This window comes from Anolis sagrei, chromosome X (assembly GCF_037176765.1).
Source record: "Anolis sagrei isolate rAnoSag1 chromosome X, rAnoSag1.mat, whole genome shotgun sequence".
Taxonomy (NCBI): domain Eukaryota; kingdom Metazoa; phylum Chordata; class Lepidosauria; order Squamata; family Dactyloidae; genus Anolis; species Anolis sagrei.
The window spans coordinates 34,753,463-34,772,718 of record NC_090034.1 but is presented as its reverse complement, the minus strand read 5'-3'; the positions used below and the strand labels follow the sequence as shown (position 1 = coordinate 34,772,718).

Below are 19,256 nucleotides of genomic sequence, written 5' to 3'. Positions count from 1 at the left end.
GTTTGAGTTTCCATCCCGTCCCCCCGTTCCCTGGGGTGAGAAAAGCGGTATACAAATGAGGTAAATAAATAAAATAGATCAATAAAAAGGCTGGGAACCACTGCTTTAGAGCAATGCTTCTCAAACTGTGTCCCGCAGAACCCTAGGGTCCCACAAAGCATTGTAGGAGTTCTGTGAGAAATCTTTTAAAAATGTAAAGGATGAAGATCTTATTGAAAGTCAATGTACCTCTGCTTCAAAAATGAAATTTGAATTTGTGCCACTGAACGACTTTTGGATAGAATTGACAAATAGCTGTCAGTAGTCGGAAAAGCTCCTCTTCATGTCCATCCATTGATGCAAATCAAAACTTTTAATTTTTGCTTAGATCAAAAAAAAAATTAGCAGTAAGTTGGATTCTGTCCCAGATTTTACATACCCAGCTGTCAGACAATTTCAAAACTATTTTAAGTGCAAAAATGAAACAATTTCATTCATCACTTTAGGTGTGAATCCAATATTATTCAGTATCAAAATAAATGTTTATGATTATTTTCAATATTTTCTTGTTCCTGTGGTTGTATTTCAAATGTTTGTTTTATTTCCAAACCTACTACATTGTACACAACACTCGGGAAACAGGAATAGATGAAAGAAGGAAGGACTTTGTGGTTTCCCAAGGCTTAGAGATAGGGTTCTGCGGGAAAATCAGGAACAGTATCAGGGTTCGGCGGGAAAAGGGAAGTATTTTGAAGGGTTCCATGACCCAAAAGCTTTGGGAACCGTGGCTTTAGAGGGCCAAAGAAGGAGAATGACTGGGGGCTTGGCAGGAGCAGGCTTGGCAGCTGCCACATGAGGCACCCTTGTTACTCTTCCAAGTCTGTTTTTTGTGTTTACCCTTTTGATGAAGTAGAAATGGTACGTTATGGGGCAGAGGTTGACTTCCAAAGGATGGGAAGATGAGAGCACCCAAACAATGAACAAAAAACGTGTTTCACAATCCACCTTGGGTTTTATTGCCTTCGTAAGCACCATTTGGCAAAGCAACATGTATTCACCTTTGTGCACAAATGGATTTGGGGCAGGGTTGCAGGGAGCAATTCCTACCGCCCCCTGTGCTTGAACGTCTGCAAGCCTTTGGTGATGGTGCCCTTGTAAAGACATGTATGGGGAGCATGGGTTTCATGCCAGCTTAATAACAACCCTCCCCAGGTTCACACACACAGACTCGACTTCTGTCAGCAAAAGCCTTGCATGTTGGTAATTAGGAAGGAGAAAACTCTATTAAATCCTGCCTCGTCTTTCCAGATGGCCTCTGGGGTGACTCTGCTTCACTTGTTGTCTCCCTCCCTCCTTCCCTCCCTTTTCGGGCATATTTCTTCAGAATTGTTCCTTTGCTTAAACTTCTTGTGGCATGTTTTCACAGAACTGGAGTCATCTTTGAAACCACAGGAGGACAACCCACGTGCCACCACTCTGTGGAGGTTTGCCAGCACATTGGCATAGTTGGGGAAGTGACAGGACTTTACAAAACCACCCAAACATGATATTTTGGTAACAGCAGCAATCCAACAAGGATATACACTGCAGACACCAAAGGACTTGAATCAACCAAGGGAGCAGCCTTGTAAAAAAAGTGTAATCCATCAGGATTGATGAGTGACATCATAAAAACTGACAGCCCAAGTGGTTTACATCAAAGAATGTTGGATTTGTCATCTTAACTTATTGCGTGTGAACATTAAGGGTAGCTTGTAAAACCTCTTTTGCAATGAGCTTCAAGCTGGAATTTGGAGATTCTATGCCATTATCATAAAACCCAAGATCGAAATTGATATCTCTACAATTCACGGTGGCTGTGAAACTGAGAAATTTAAAAGAAAGTGAAAACAAAAAATCAAACTTTAAACAGGGATTTGGGATGAAAATTACCTTAATTTCCCATGGGATACGAACGCCATTATCCTAAGCATACTTATTTCACATGTATTCCAGGGTAATCAATGGGATTTACATCTTTGCAGACATGTTACAGTTGGACTGAAAATCGTTTTAGTTTACGCGACAGCACCCGACCGAAAGATCTGCAAGTCTTGGTGTCTGAAAACATCTGTGCTTTTCCAAATGTGGAAACAAATCCTTTGATAGATTTGCCATGATTGACACTCATCATTATGATATCTTTCCCCCTTTTTAGGAAAGCTGGGCAACGAGCCCTGGGTATAAAATGCACGATACTGCAGGGAAAACAATATCTGTGAAAATCCTTGAGAACACTCAATAAATATAATCCTATCCACTGCTGGAGCTGGGTAAAACATTCCAAATTAAATTCTGGCATGCATGGACATCTGGAAAAACCGTAAGGACTAAGTTGGGGTGTTTTTCTGCAAAGCAATCTATGAAGAATTATCCATGCAAGGATCTAGTTGATCTATGTTTAAAATATGTGGTAGGGCATGTGCTAGATTTTGCTTTCAAATGGTGACACACTGTTGGGATTGCCAGAATAGAAGTTGGAATGATTCCTGTACTTTCAATGGTTACATGTCAACAAGTGCAGTTCATTAAGCAACCAGGTGAATGGCAACATCCGCTGAAATTCCCTCTTCTATACAACCATGAAAGAGATGGTTTTACTTGTCACTATACATAATCTATAATTTAATTTGTATCCCGCCTTTCCCCCAGATTGGGACCCAAGGCCTCTTCCAAAAATACAGTTCTTGTGAGGAGGCAATGCCTTATTTGTACCTACACCTAGCTCTTTTTATGATCTTATGGTCTCTCATCTTCACTCTTTGATCATCCTCTAAAATCCAGCTCTCTATACCTCTTTCCTCAAAGTTGTGAAGTATGGTATAGTGGGAAAATTCTTTTAAACGTGGCACCAGCATTGTAAGATTTCCCCCCTTTATCATTTTTCTGAAAGGACAACAAGTGCCTGGGATCTCGGATATGTTCTGAAATTCAGGAGAGTGTAGGGCATTGATCAATCTGCATTTCCTGCAGTGGCTTTTGTTGACTTTTTATTTTGGGCAGGTATTATCATGAATTGCTTTGGGGATCCATGTTGAACCCCCTTCCTGGTGAGATCAGGTCGGTCCCCTCCCTCCTGTCCTTTGGAAGGATGGTAAAAACTTGGCTGTGGGACCAAGGTTTTGGGACAGGGCAATAAAGCGGCAATAGGAAAGATGACCAGGCCAATTAGATTTGACGTGGATGACTAGGATGGTTTTAAATTGTGTATTTTAATATTTTGATAAATGTTTTTTATTTTTTATGCATTGTATGTGAATTTGTGTCCCGGTATTGAATGTTTGCCGTGTATATGCTGTGCTCCGCCCTGAGTCCCCTTCGGGGTGAGAAGGGCGGAATATAAATGTTTAAATAGATAGATCGATAGATAGATAGATCAAAAAAGCAGGAGAGAGATATTTCATTTTTTTTAAAAAAAAAAACCTGTGGAGTATATTACTTTACAGTATAATTTTACTACTGTATTTCTTCCATCCTAAGATACCATTGATTGTAAGACACACCCTAATTTCAGTACCACTGCCACCAACAAAAAGACCTCAGATACACGTACGATTCTGAGACAGACTCCATTTTTAGAGATGTCCAGAAAAAGTGTGTCTTAGAATTGAAGAAATACCATATAGTGTTAGTATCATCAGAGTACAAATCATTGATTTGATCTGTTCTTTCATTGTGGTGCCCCTGGTAGAACCTGAACACATTTTGAAGTAAAAAGGGCCATAGTCTACATCTCTACTGGCAAAGGAACAGTTCTCATTACTATTTGGAGTTTTTCTATGAAACTTGTTTTTCTCTTCAGGACTGAGAGGTGTGTTTGTACTTCCCTCTGACTTTCTGTTATAGGGGGTTCCAATACATAACTGCCGTTATGGCGCTCCCATCTCCGGATCCGGTGTATGTTCTACGGGGAGCAGATGATGCAGTCAACACACTGTGCTTTTGTTGTTCAGATCCAGAACTTGAATGTCCCCTTCTTTTCTCTGGGTGAGTACTGGAAGGACAGTCCAACCATGTGTGCAGTCTCAAGCATAAAATAACCTATTTGGGATGTGAACTGTACAAGTGTATAATTACTCAGTGTTAATAATGAGAAAGGATGATTATGTTGTTTAAATGTTCCTGTTTCACAAGTGCATGGAATACAGTTTATATGAACTAAAAATAATACAAAATTTGGGTCTTGCAACAAATATTCCAACATGGAATTCTGTTTGGGATTCCTCGTGGAATCCATGGATTTCGCATTCATGAAGCATGCTTTTGAAAGAGGGGGTTCTTTTTTACTCTTTAAGTTATGTTCTGTCCTATATAGCAAGCCTTGTCATTCCCCAGGGCTGATGACCTTCTTTTTGTGCATAGCTGGTGCTATTTTGGCTTTTAAAAAATAGCCAGTACTTTGAGAATTGGTGCATATGCAACCTTAAAATACAGCCCTAAAGGGCTCAGGTATGTAATGCAGTCTTTGATTCACAGACCTAGTTTTAGGTGTGTGCATTTCAAGTTCAGAAATTGCAAGCAGAAATGAGGAATTGGGTCATTGGGCTCCTCTTTCTCTCCCTACATTCATTTCTTACACTCCTTTAACTTCGTATACTCATGATTATGGAAAATTGGTGGTGGCAGTTGTGTGGCCAGCAGGTCTCACAATTCCCTTGCCCCCAAAACATTTATGCATTGTGTGAAGTGGGTAATTTCAGGGCACAATGCCTTTGGAAATACAGTAGAATTTGGCCTGGTTTCAAACAGCTGCTGAAGAAATTGTTTGTTTCCGTCCCATCTCAACCCTGTTTTACTTAGCTCTTCCAATGGATTGATCCATATCTGGAATCTGAAGACACGTCGAGTGCACAGAACACTAGAAGGACACAGCGGAAAATCAGTGTACTGTGTGAAAACTTTGCCTAACAGAAGAAATGCACTTCTGAGGTGAGTAAGACAATTCTGAAAGGGAACAGCTAGCATTTTGTGGAACTAATGTGATTCCAATAAACAAAAATCTGCCTCGCATGCTAGAAATTATTTGGTTTAAAGTTCTGTTAAGTACAAGTTATCATGGTCAATGATAAAGCCAAAGGGAGAGATTTAAAAAATGTTGTTGTTGTTGTTGTTGTTGTTGTTGTTGTTTTACTCTGTGAGTATTCTGCTCCAAAATATCTGAATGGCCCAGTTTCTCCAGTCTCTGATATCAATTTAACATACACTCTGAAATTGGGATTTTCCAGATCAAATCCCATGGTTCCTTACCATTGGCTTGGGTTGGTCAGAGCTGCAGTCCAATGATTTCCAAAGAGACACATAATGCCCATGACAGGGGAGGAGGATCAAATGGAAAAACGATACAGATCTCAGGGTTGTAGTGCTTATATTCTCATGTATAAGTCTTATACTTATCCACAGGTCAATGTAAGTGCTGTATCTTAATTCTGATTTAAAAAAAGGAAAACATCCCCTTCTCTGAGGAGAGTGGCGAAAGGGAAGAGCATAGTCTATCCTGGGAGAACCTGAAAGTAGCAGATATCCTATCTGCTTTCTACTGTGGCACTGCTTCTGATCTCTTTTATTGCTTGGGTGGATAAATGGAGGCCATGGCTAAGCACTGAAAAATGCCCTTGACATATCCATGGATCATATCAAAATTAATCATTTTGTCCCCATGTTGATTTACACATAGGTATGTATGGTACCTGTTTATATCTGTCAGTGTCGTAATACCATCTGAGCCATAGCAGTGCTACTGCAAGAGCTTGTTCTCCATTGGTCCTCAGGAGCCCAGGGCCACTTCCATACCATAGTGAGGTGATAGAATAGGACTTTGTGGAGTATTGCATGTACATACATGCAAGCTGGGAGCTGAGGATGATGTTTCCCAGATCAAACCAGCTGAGCTCCACTTCACAAACTCCCCTGCCATGATAAATCCACTTGCCTTTGAGATACCGGAGGACGCTTTGTTGTTTTGACTGACGCAAGGCTCCGCCTTCCGCCGGAGTTGTTTGCCAAGGCCTTGGTCTGATTTGGAGATGTTTTGACACGTTTATCGCAAAAAGACATCTTCTGTAGCAGCCCTGATTAGCATTTAGATTTGTTATCGTCTGCATAACCACAATTCACACCCCAGAATACGAGCATTAAATTTGAGTTGTTAACTTAATTATAGGGTTTCCATTGCACATATACGGTTTTATAATGTGAGCACCTACACAAGGAACTTTTCAAGGTGACAGTTACCTTTGCATAGTATTCCTTAGCTTTCCAGGCCCATAAGTCAAGAGGGCACAAATGTGTTGGCCCCGAGGGCTATGCCGAGAGTTAGGGGTGGAGTTAGGGGCTGCGTGTACAGGTTCACACACACATAAGCATGTCGTTTCTGGAAGAAACCCCAAATTACTTTCTCCAGTTACTAATCTGACTCCTTTGGGCTTCAGGGCAAGTGTGGGGAAAGGGTAACTCCTCTGCCAAAAAAATATTTGAAGACAAAACGAGCCCTTTTCCTCCATCAAAATCAAGAGTGGACCTCTGTCTACTTTCAGTTTCAATTATTTAATTTTCATCCTCAAACAAAAACAAAAAACAAGCAACATAAACCATCTGTAATATAATTAGCGTTACTAAAGAGAGATGTCATCTGTACTGATAGACATTTACGTCCATCTCGACATCCATGTCGGATTGCACAGTTTGATGTTTCTGCTACTGTGCCGCATGCAGTTTGTTGTTTACTGTGTTCTCAGCTCATCTCTCTTTTGTAATGTTAATTGTGTTACAGATGGTTATCACTGTTTGTTCGTTTTTCTAATTACACTGTGTCAATAAAACATGGATGCAGCAGTTACAGTTGTCTTTGCTCCTTGGAATGCAATTAATGCTGTGTTGAGGGGCGTGTATTTTATTTGCTTCCAGCCTTCATCTAAATCTCTTGTTTAGCAATTTCCCCTATTTTTCAGACTAGAACAACAAATAACCATCATACCCTTCTACCAATGGTTTCATGCTATGGAATAATGGGATTTGTAGTTTGGTGTGGCCCCAGCACTCTTTGGCAGAGAAGGAGAAAAATCTTGTAAAATAGCAACTGCCAGGATTCCAAACATACTGTAGCATTGAGCCATGGCAGTTCAAATGGTGACAAACTGCGTTAGTTCTCCAGTGTAGATGCACCCCCACCCCCACCCCCCAATGAGGAACTTGAATCAAGATCTCCCATGACTCATTAATTACTATTATGTAATTAATGAGACCATTAATTACATGCACCATACTAAATGGTAGATGAATAAACATTGGTTCTGGACTTATCAGGTGCATCCTGTCTCTTCCCCACAATAATTAGCAATGGAAAAACAATATCCACACGTGTATTTGCATTTAAATAATACTTTTGAAAACACATTTTCCCTCTCTCAAAATATGCAGATTTTAAATACATGTTGACCCCCCCTTTTTTTGAGCTAAGAACAGCATGAAAAGTTTCCAACGTGTGAAAGCTGACAAATAACTAGGTTCCAGTTTTCACCTGAGTCCATGATGTTGCAGATCGAGTCAGTTTGTATTGGGACTATGTCTGGACCATTTTTTTGTAGACATCCCTGGTTTCTGAGAGGGTTTTGTTGCCAAGCATTTCCCCCTGCTTTTCCTCTCCGGAGGAGGAGCCTGAAATACCCAGGGTCCCCGATCACCCAATGAATAGTTTGAGGGTATGTTATTGTTCGATGAATCAGAAGGAAACCATTTCCAGGCAGATATAATCTGCGGTTTCCACTGATTGTGGCAGCATTTCCCTCTCTGTTTTCTTTACAGGGCAGATCTGTGTAATGATGATTTCCTGTGGGTTTATGCATTAAGAACTTCAGAAGAGCCATGGTGGATTACAAGTGGGGCACTTGTAGTTTCACATTCTATTCCCACAGTGACCAACCAGATATGAAAGACACCAAAGCCAGGCAGGACGTCAGGAGGTGTTCCCTATCAACCTCCTGATACAGCAAGAAATATAGGGACAATAGCCATTGATACTATTCCAAGCCATCAATACAACTTGTGGTAGCAAACTTTATAGTTTGACAATGAACCGAATGAAGACATTTTGGTCTTGGTGCTACAGATCCCTTGGGAGGGGAAAGGACACAATATAGCTTGGGTTGCCTGTTCTCTATCATTTTCTCCTATATTTTTAAACCTTCTGAGTGAAAACAAATGCCCTAAACCTTCAACCATATTTCCAAGTTCGTCTTCCTCAACCTGACTCCTCTCTGGTGGCCATTAGATTACAGCTTCCATCATGATCAGCTACTGACCATGTTGGCCGAATCTGATGGGAATTGTCTAGGGATGGCTACCCCAAGTGCTAGATCTTAGGAGCTTTGTTGGTGGCTTTTTTTTCCTGGACCTTCACGTATCACTGGCTCAGATCCATGTCTTTAGGTCATACATCCATTAGAGTTGAAGAGTAAGCAAAAGGCTCAAAAGGATGAGTGTTTCAAAGGCCTCTCTTGCTCTTGTGGCTTTGTGGCTAAGGTGTTGCTCCTGCAGAACAGAAAACCTGGGTACTTAGGATTCCTGACTGCCTTCCTCTTAGAAGAGAGACACAGCTCCATGGTGGAACATGCACCAAAGTTGGGAACTTCCTTCAACCATGAGGCATGAAATCCATTTCAGAGACATTCTTGTTGGTCAGATTCTACAGGTGTAATGGAAAAAGGGAAAAGGAACATATATTCACACATGAAGGTTTGGCCTGATCATAAATAATGTTTTACATTGGTACAGCCAAGGCCGTGACCAAAACATCTGCTTGTGGGAGTTAGCTGAAGGAAGAGACGCTGTCGTGGACTCGGTTTTCACAGAGAACGTTGGGTTCTGCAAATGCTCGCTCCTGGAGGGGACAGAGGGAAGGTGGCTACTGGCCACATCGTGGAAAGACCTAGAGGAGGTAGGTGATCTCTTCTGGTTTCTTCCTGGTGCAGAAGCACCATTGGGCATGCTCTGTTTTCAAGTATTTACAGAAGCCTTCCCCAAGCTCCAAACAAGCTAGAATGCACCACCATAATCCCCCAGCAGCTATGCCATATTGTGTTCTGCTGGTTGTAGAAGTCTGGGCATTGTAGTGCCAATACATTGGAAGGCAAGTAGCTTGAGAAGGGCTGCTTTGAATAGTCTGAAGCAGAGCTTTTTAAACTATGTGTCCCAACCCCAAATGGGGGTCATTGAGCTAAATGTTGGAGTCACAGAAATACTGGTAACAGCAACAGGTTTCTGAAGGCCACCCATTTGCCAAAATCTGTAGTATTTACAGTGGACTCTGCAGAACATGCTTCAGCTGTATTCCATAAAAAGGAAAACCAGCCTGTTGAGCAAGCCTTGCAGATGCTGATTTGTTATCAGTAAGTGTTTGGTATTTATACCTGTTTTATATACCTATATACCTTAGGTAGGTAGGTAGTCCCCTGACATTAAGTCCAGTCATGTCTGACTCTGGGATGTGGTGCTCATCTCCATTTCTAAGCCGAAGAGCCAGCGTTGTCCGTAGACACCTCCAAGGTCATGTGGCCGGCATGACTGCATGGAGCGCCGTTACCTTCCCGCCGGAGCGGTACCTATTGATCTACTCACATTTGCATGTTTTCGAACTGCTAGGTTGGCAGAGGCTAGGGCTGACAGCGGAAGCTCACGCCGCTCCCCGGAATCGAACCTGCGACCTTTCGATCAACAAGCTCAGCAGCTCAGTGCTTTAACCCACTGCACCACCGGGGGCTCCACCTATATACCTTAGATTGTGTAAAAATGTCTCAGACAGAAAAGGTTGCAACTGGAATAGTTTAAGAAGCTTTGATCTAAAGCAGCTCTTTCCTAACCTAGTGGACTGCAGCTCCCAGTATTCCTGACCTTTGGCCACACTTGATGGGAGTTGAAATTAGAAACATCTGGAGGCCGCCATATTGGGGAAGGCTGGCCTCAAATATGGAATATTAATCTAAGCCTGATGTAAAGTAAATAAAAATAAGTACTCTAAATATTTAAAATGTTGACAGCAATTTGAAAACATGTATTTTCAAATAGCATTAACAGGTTGCGTAATGTGTCATGATCTTCATATTCATCAATGTTTTCCCTCACTTTAATGTATTACCTAATTTTTGATAACTTTAAAATCTCAAACTGCTGCTGTGCTAATATATTACTTCATTTCTTTGATTCTGAGTCATATTTTTCCCCATATTTTGCCGTGGATGTAGCATACCTGGATTTCAGTAAGGCCTTCGACAAGTTCCCCCATGACCTTCTGGCAAGGAAACTAGTCCAATGTGGACTAGGCAAAACTACGGTGAGGTGGATCAGTAATTGGTTAAATGGACAAACCCAGAGGGTGCTCACCAATGCTTCCTCTTCATCCTGGAAAGAAGTGACGAGCGGAGTGCCGCAGGGTTCCGTCCTGGGCCCGGTCCTGTTCAACATCTTTATTAATGACTTAGATGAAGGGTTAGAAGGCAGGATCATCAAGTTTGCAGACGACACCAAATTGGGAGGGATAGCCAATACTCCAGAAGACAGGAGCAGAATTCAAAACGATCTTGACAGATTAGAGAGATGGGCCAAAACTAACAAAAGTTCAATGGTGACAAATGCAAGATACTCCACTTTGGCAGGAAAAACGAAATGCAAAGATACAGAATGGGGGATGCCTGGCTCGAGAGCAGTATGTGTGAAAAAGATCTTGGAGTCCTCGTGGACAACAAGTTAAACATGAGCCAACATTGTGATGTGGCAGCAAAAAAAGCCAATGGGATTTTGGCCTACATCAATAGGAGCATAGTGTCTAGATCTAGGGAAGTCATGCTACCCCTCTATTCCGCTTTGGTTAGACCACACCTGGAATATTGTGTCCAATTCTGGGCACCACGATTCAAGAGAGATATTGACAAGCTGGAATGTGTCCAGAGGAGGGCGACTAAAATGATCAAGGGTCTGGAGAACAAGCCCTATGAGGAGCGGCTTAAGGAGCTGGGCATGTTTAGCCTGAAGAAGAGAAGGCTGAGAGGAGATATGATAGGCATGTATAAATATGTGAGAGGAAGCCACAGGGAGGAGGGAGCAAGCTTGTTTTCTGCTTCCCTGGAGACTAGGACGCGAAACAATGGCTTCAAACTACAAGAGAGGAGATTCCATCTGAACATGAGGAAGAACTTCCTGACTGTGAGAGCCGTTCAGCAGTGGAACTCTATGCCCCGGAGTATGGTGGAGGCTCCTTCTTTGGAAGCTTTTAAACAGAGGCTGGATGGCCATCTGTCAGGGGTGATTTGAATGCAACATTCCTGCTTCTTGGCAGGAGGTTGGACTGGATGGCGGATGAGGTCTCTTCCAACTATTTGATTCTTTGATTCTATGATAAACATCTCTAATAATGGAGTGCATCTCAAAATTGCAAGGTTGTCTTGTATTTATAAATAAATATTTTTTTCTGTTGGTGTGTGTCTAGTCATTGGGGGGGGGGGGGTTGACCCCTGGGCTATACTTTCCTCTACCATATGTGTTGTGGCATTTTCCTGTGGAGGATGGACTTCCTTTTTCATAGTAACAACCCTCCTCTTTTGCTAGATCCAAATGTTCCAGTCTAAAATTCCATAAATTTAATATATGGTATCCTCAAACAGGTAACGCTGTGAGCCAAAGCACTTTTGAAGCTTATGATTAACATGAAGACTTAATATGTGTTTATAGTTGGCCGGGTCCCAAAAAAGGTTAATTTTTGTCTTGAAGCAGGTTCAGTCTGTGAATAATAAGATCTGAACAGGCATTTATTTGTTCTTGATTGCATTTAAATCACCAATTATGAGCTACATGCTCTCCTTCTGCCAATTTGCCAGAATTGCATTTAAAAGGGTTATAAATGTGCAAAAGTGGGAGGGCGTGTTTCCTTGTGGCCACTTCTAGCCTCCCAGGAATGCTATTAACTGGAGGCAAAGTGAGACAATTTCTCCAAGTCATCAAAAAAAAATCCCACCAATAAAATATCAAATCAAAATAAAATTTAAAAAACACTTCAAAACTAAATAAATCAACCCAGAATTAATCCAAGTTCAAGGTTTTCAGAAAGCATTTGGCCCACTGTCTCTCAAAGATTGCTCACAACTCTACGGGTCTGTGACAGTTCAATCCATCCAGAGAAAAAGCCAAACTTGCACATAAGATTACTATAGAAAGCACCTGTTATCCAGTAAGAAACCATCCTAGTAGATAGGACCAAGGTTTTATTTTAATGAATTTGCCTGATTCCATGCCTCCCAGACTGAAACACGGATTCTGAAACAACTCTGTAGTCCGAAATCTGGACATTTCTGGGTTTGCAGCATGTCCCAGAAGTTATATCATACATTTATTTCTGCAATGCCAGAAATAAAACTGAATGGTGTAATGCTAGAATATTGATTTCTTTATTTATTTATGATACTTCTACCCCACCTTTCTCGAACCCGAAGGTGACTCAAGGCAGCTTTACAACATAGGCAGCTATTCGATGCCATTAAAACAATGTAAAAATTACAATAAACGTTTAAAACAGAGTTATAAAATACATACATTAAAACCTTTAAAACATATAAAACCACTACCTTCACTATCATTTCCACTACCTTGGCAGCCTTCTCTCCGCAAAAGTCAACATCAACACTGAAATACAACACCGTCTGATCTCTGCGAGTGCAGCATTTTTTTTAATCGAGCATCTCTGCTTGATCTGAAAAAATGCTGTGCTTGCAGAACTCAGACAGTGTTGTATTTCAGTGTTGATTTTGACTCTCGTGTTTGAGGATTGGGACATTTGTAGAGACACCAAGATGCTTGTTTCTAAAGCTGTTGCCCTCCCAACTGCTGTATGCCTACAAAACATGGACTGCCTATGAACGCCATTCTCAACTTCTGGAATGATTCCATCAGCCTTGCCTTTGAAAAATCCTGCAAATCTCTTGGGAGGAAGACAGACGGAGATACATCAGCGTTGTGGAAGAAGAAGCAAAGACAACCAGCACTGAAGCCATGACCCTCCACCATCCACTTCGCTGGACCGAATGCCACATTGTCCAAATGACCAATCACTGTCTATCAAAGTAGTTATTTTACTCTCCACTCAAGAACTGAAAATGGTATGTCGGTGTACAGCAAAAAAGATTTAAAGATGAGCTAACCTCAAACAATGTGGAGTAAAGACCGAGAGAGAACTGGGAAGCCTTGGCCCTTGAATGTCTAACTAGAAGTCATTTGTGACCAACAGTGCTGTGGATTTTGAAGAGCCACAAATAGAGAGTGAAAGGGAGAAATGCACCAAGAGTAAGAAGGTGCATCAAGGAAACCCTTGTCAGGATAGTCTACCATCTGGAAATATATGTCCCCACTGCAAAAGACCATGCGGATCCAGAGTAGGTCTCTACAGACCCACTGCCAAGGCTCTACACTTAGAAGACAATCATACTCAGACACGAGTGATAGCTGATGATGATATAATATAGGAGTCACACCAATCCTGATCAGACACTATCCTATGTATTGATATATTGCTGCTCGTTGGGTATGGGGCATGTGTACCTACTCCCATAATGAGCTCAAATTCTTCAAAATTGCTCAGTGCATCAATGGTTCTTAACCATTGCTGCTCCTGATATTTTGGACTTCACCTCCCAGAATTTCTGTTTGTTGGAAAGGCTTGGTGGGGCTTCTGGGAACTGAAGTCCAATATGTCTGAAAGACTAAAATGTGACAACCACTAGGCTACACCACCATGACCAACCAATGTGGTCTGAGTTGATAAAACGCAGCATCTTAGGTCTCTAACTCTTTGAGACATGATGCCAAGTGGGCAAGCAGGAAACTTGACAGCCAGCTCACCAGTAGTGTCTCATCCACAAAACAAGAGTAAATGTACTAATGTAAAGCAGGAAGCACTATGTAGCCCTTGTTGAAATGTATTCCTTCCCTGATCTTCCAAAGCTGTCTAGGTTGGCAGCCATTTTTACTCCTTGTGAAAGGGACATGCATAGTTTTGCCATACACTGTAGGAAGAAGCTGCAGTCATGAGAATTCTGTTGTTGTGTGAAGAAACACTTTCTTCTGTCTGATCCGAATCTTCCATCATTTAGCTCTGGGGGATGGGAAAGATAAGCATTTCCCCATCTACATTCCCCACAGCCTGCATAATATGTACCTCTGTTATATCTTCCCTGTGTTGCCTTTTTTCCCCTCAGCTGAACAGCAACAAATTGTTGTAATTAATTCCAGTGGTGCTTTGCCCCGGGGTACTTCCTGCTAGACACGGCCCATGGCCTTTTTCAGATAGTTGCCTTGCTCTTCTTTTGAATCAGCATGAAATTGTAGGTGTGGACGTCGCTTTTCCCAGACACTCCAACCTTGGGGTTTTCTGATGCAGCCCACAAACTGCTCCAACCGGAGTGCATGACCTTAAACAAGCTTGGTCTCCTTGGATCCCTGCCCCCCCCCCCCCCGGGTTAAAGCAGGTTAATTTTCTAAGAGATGTCTTGAACGGGAGGTGCTGTGATGGGGAGGCAGCCCTCCAGTCATTTTCTGTGCCTTAACGTGCTGAGTGAGTTCATGCAAATGTTGTACTATGGAAAATGCTTAACACAGGGAATGAGATGGAGCGGGACGGGGGGGGGGGGGGAAGGAAGGGGGAAATATCAGAAGAAGATAACTTCAGCAGTACATGGTCACAGGGCTCCTGTTGTTAACTGGTGTCAAGTCAATACCTGAGAGACCTCCAAATCACCCTATCATTCACGGCCCTGTTCAGGTCTTGTAAACTCAGGCATGAAGGATTCCCTGATTGAGTCTATCCATCTGAAATATTGTCTCCCTCTTTTCCTGCTGCCAAGCAATATCATATTTTCTAGTGAATCATGATATGACCAAAGTACAACAGTCTCAATTGAGTCATCTCATGGATGGGTTCAGACTTAATTTGCTCTTGGACCCATTTATTGGTTTTTTTAGCAGTCCGTGGTTGAGTCGGACCCGCGGTTGCAGTCTGGGCAATCTTTGCCCCTCCAGGTGTTGACCCTGAACTCTTTATCAGTCAGTGGCCAGCATGGCTAATGGTAAGGGATGATGGGCATTGCAGTCCAGTGACAGCTAAAGAACCTGTTTCCTGGTTTGTCTAGCACAGGGCTTCTTAAACTTTTTCCACTTGAAACCCCCTTCCTCCCAAGAAATTTTTACGCAACCCTGGTTACGTAGGAATATCAAATAAGTATAAAAATCAAATGTTTATCAACAATAAATCAGCCTTTTAAGGTTTGCTAAGCAGCCTACCTTTCCTTTTTGTGGAGTACAGCTAAAGCATTTTCTGCTGCAGGGTCCACTGTAAACACTGCATGTTGTTGCTAACAGATTTGTGTAAGTGTCGTTCAGAAACATTTTACTGTTGCCAAACTTTTGTGGCCCCAACACTGAGTGAAGGGGACCCCTTTTGGGGTTAGGATCCACATTTTAAGAAGCAGTGCTTTAGATCAGTATTGTTCCATAGTGATAGGAGGGAACATATTGACATAGTATCGTTGATATATTTATTTGATCTGTATCCCACCTTCCTCCAAGACTAGGACAGGGAAGCTCACAATAAGACTTTTAAAAAGATACATATGCAAAATACCAAATAGTATAATTGCAAAGCATTATTTGTCATATTTAAAAGTTTAATTGATGAATGTGGAAAGTACAGCACTTGTGTATTAAAATGCCCCTTTTCAGAAGTCAGTCAGTTGTCAAACACCTGCCAACATAAAAGGGTCTGTTTTGCTGAAGGAAAGAAAGAGCTAAGAAGGGAGCAGCCTAGATACTTTTAGAAGGGTGCTTAGGGGCAGCCACTAGGAAGACCCCCCCCCTCTCTTTTTTTTTTCATGTTCCCGCCAAATGTGCTAGAGATGGCACAGACTGAGTGTTTTCTGAAGATCACAAAGCCTAGGCAAATACAATGCTTCAGGAATCTACATTAAGTAGTCCAAATAGTCTAAATTAACATGAAAGCAAATGTAAAAAAAAAAAATCAAACTTGGGCATATGAGCTCTAGTGAAGCTATATAGTCGCCCCCCCCCCCCCCCAAACTTTTAGCCTAAGCAATGCCTGCCTATCTTCCCAAAGCTTCTCCTTTGCCACGTCACTTTCTTTTGGGAGGGGTGTGTGAATTTCTTGCCTTCTCGGCTACCCTGAATGAATGGAAGAGCAGGATTGCATTTGTCCCTGGCCCTCAGCCAACCACATTTGTTTTCTTCAATGCCAGGTCCGGGTTCTGGAGCTCCCATCTAAGACAGAAGTCTGTACCTTGAAACCCGAGGCCGGTGCCAAGCTAGGCATGCCCATGTGCCTGAAGATGTGGCAGGTAAGCCAGCGGGATCTTGGGATTGCGAAACGCTTCCCCATGTGTGTGACTCATTTTTAAAATATATTTATACGGAACACATGAATCATTTTTCACTCGAAGGTGTTTTTGGTGGTGGTTCTTTTATTTTATTTTCCTTGATTGATTGTCAGAAGCAATCGAGTAATTATGCTTTTAAGGCTGGGATGGAAACAGGAACATCCTTCGTGTAGCTGCTGGAATTTTCCATGTTTTTCTCCTTTTCAAGAAGATGGTGTGTGATGTTTTGCAAATACTTTCTGTGAAGATGAGCATGGAGGTGTTTGTGTGTTGAGCAGCATCCAGTTCAGAAAAAAATCACTATCAGAGATGGTTGAGTCCAGGCGTCTGTGGCCTGGGACCCAAAACAGGATAGGCTTAGTTGAAATCACGGTACTTTGATTTCTTCATCTTCAGTCTGGTTTGAAACCAAAACAGTTATCTACCTTGCATCTTTAGCATGCATATGGGAGAAACTGTGTTTGTGGGTTTTACCACACCCCTGAGGAAGAGCAATTCATGGTTTTAAAGGTTTCATGTCAGTCATATATAGGAACATTTATTTGAGAAAGCTATTAAATCACTTGCTTTTAAACTTTGTGGCAATACATGTTTGTACAGTCACATTGTCTGGGGGACTCCCAAAAAAATAGAAAAACCATGAATAAGAAAACACTAGAGAGAACATTTTAATCAAATCTGTGAATAATCAAACCCGAAAAAGTCAAATTTACAACTCTGAGGAGCCGTCTACATGTGTCTTTGAAGTGCTTGTGGAATTTGTTTCTTTGATAATAATAATAATAATAATAATAATAATAATAGTAATAGTAATAGTAATAGTAATAATAATTATTTCCTTTGTTCCTTTTAATCTTATATATTCTACTCTGTTAAATGAATTCTTTTTTTATTCAACCATCTTGATTATGACTTTTTTCCCCAATGGTGCTGTATAATGATAGAGTTCATGAACTCAGGCAGCTGTGTCGATCTGTATCAACCAACCAGCTCTAGCAGTTTTCATCTTTGCTGTGTAACGCTAACAGGTCTTAAGTGCCCACTCAAGACTGAGCCAGGAATGCAATATATTGTCATTGGAAAGAACAATTTCTCCTGCCCTACTTCCAACTGCTGTGTAGCTAAGCTCAAAGGGAAAGGGAAGGCTCCTCCATAGTGATCCTTTGTTCCATAGGACCACTGGTTTCAAGCAAGCATCTGCTCCATTAATATTTTTATCTTTGTATCTGTATCTGACCACTTTTTAGTCAGTTGTGAAGACTGTCAAGGAAATAACTAAAGAGGATCACTGTCAGCTCACAAGGAATGTACATTACAGGAGTTTATATAAAGTGCTGGTTGCATTTCCAGTTTGTACATGTATTCTTGTTTGTTTTCATCATTTGTTGCACAAGATGACACCTTTCCTGATGGGAAAATGTAGGGAAGACAGTCCCATGCATGTGTGTGCATTAAGCCAGCCCTGCCCAGTTGGCAGGGAAAGAGTATTGCTTGCACTGGGCTTATTGATGTGCATCAGACTGTAACATGTCCCTATTTCAAGGGGAGAGCAGATTATGCTAAGAACAGCATGTGGGCCTTAGAACAAAAATAAGTTTGCATCATGGTCTTTCATCTGGATTGGTCCAGCGGGAATGCCACTAAGAATTCTTAAAACATACCATTTGCTGCCAAAGAGTGTCACCCACAGTATTAAGCAACACATGAGATGCTGGTTTTTTGTTTTGTTTTGTTTTGTTTTGTTTTGTTGTTTGTTTGTTTTTTGTCGTGTCAGGAGCGACCTGAGAAACTGCAAGTCGCTTCTGGTGTGAGAGAATTGGCCGTCTGCAAGGACGTTGCCCAGGGGATGCCCGGATGATTTGATGTCTTCATCATCCTTGTGGGAGGCTTCTCTCATGTCCCCACACGAGGAGCTGGAGCTGATAGAGGGAGCTCATCCGCCTCTCCCCGGATTCGAACCTGCGACCTATCGGTCTTCAGTCCTGCCGGCACAGGGGTTTAACCCACTGCGCCACCGGAGGCTCCATATGAGATGCTGTGTGAGCATTCTTCCCAAGCTTAGTGTCCTCCAAATATGTCAGGACACAACTGCAGCAGCCATACTGGCTGTACATGATGGGTTGTAGTTCAGCCCATTGGAAAGCTGTCTTTGAGCATCAAATCTTTCCTGAATAACTGCTTCTAATTCCGTAGTTGTTTGCTTTTTTTAGTACGTACATAAAATTTGACAAAGTCAGTTTTGAAGGAAGACAAATATTACACCTCACTTCTGAGATACTGTATTTCTGGTTTTCCATGAATGGGGGAAAGTTTGAGTCTTTTTTCCCCCTGGGTTTTTTCCTTTTAAAGCCATAACTGGCATGAACCTGGGTTTGTTTTTTAATTTGCTTTGAGCCGGGCTTTCGGGTCTTCACTCACATGGCAAGCCTTCCCATTTCACAGGGTCGGTCATTAGTCAATTGGCCAGTGCAGTGATGAATATTTTCCTTAAGTGTGACATCTAATCCAGTAACGTTCCTTTCTTTGAGTTATTTCAGAGGCTTAAATAAATGGAGTGACTGCCCGGGGTGCCAAGCTCTTTGACCTGTGACATCATTAATCAAAACATCTCTCAATTGGTTACAGTGGGTCCCAGACCACTTAACTCTTTGGGAATCAGTTCCGTAGATTTTGGAAAGGCGGAAGAGGGAAAAGTCTACCATGCTTTGGGGGAAAACGATCCATGTGTAGCACTCGCCTTGAACTTTTCTTATCAGGAGGGGGCCGGCTGTTTGCTGTGGATGAACAAAATATAACTAATGGGGAACTGAGCATGGA

General features: G+C 41.9%; 1 protein-coding gene across 2 annotated transcripts in view; it reads left to right on the top strand.

The window, feature by feature from the left end:
* Positions 1–19,256, top strand: part of GNB1L (G protein subunit beta 1 like) — a 67,724-nt gene that overhangs the window by 40,334 nt on the left and 8,134 nt on the right. Inside the window, exons 2-6 of one of the 2 annotated variants that reach the window (XM_067473174.1) lie at positions 1,406–2,341; positions 3,865–4,005; positions 4,819–4,947; positions 8,788–8,950; positions 16,302–16,400. In XM_067473174.1, the coding sequence (XP_067329275.1) occupies positions 2,319–2,341; positions 3,865–4,005; positions 4,819–4,947; positions 8,788–8,950; positions 16,302–16,400 (555 nt within the window). In that variant the 5' untranslated portion in view covers positions 1,406–2,318. The remainder of the gene's footprint in view (positions 1–1,405; positions 2,342–3,864; positions 4,006–4,818; positions 4,948–8,787; positions 8,951–16,301; positions 16,401–19,256) is intronic. The other variant, XM_060785871.2, reaches the window with a different exon arrangement.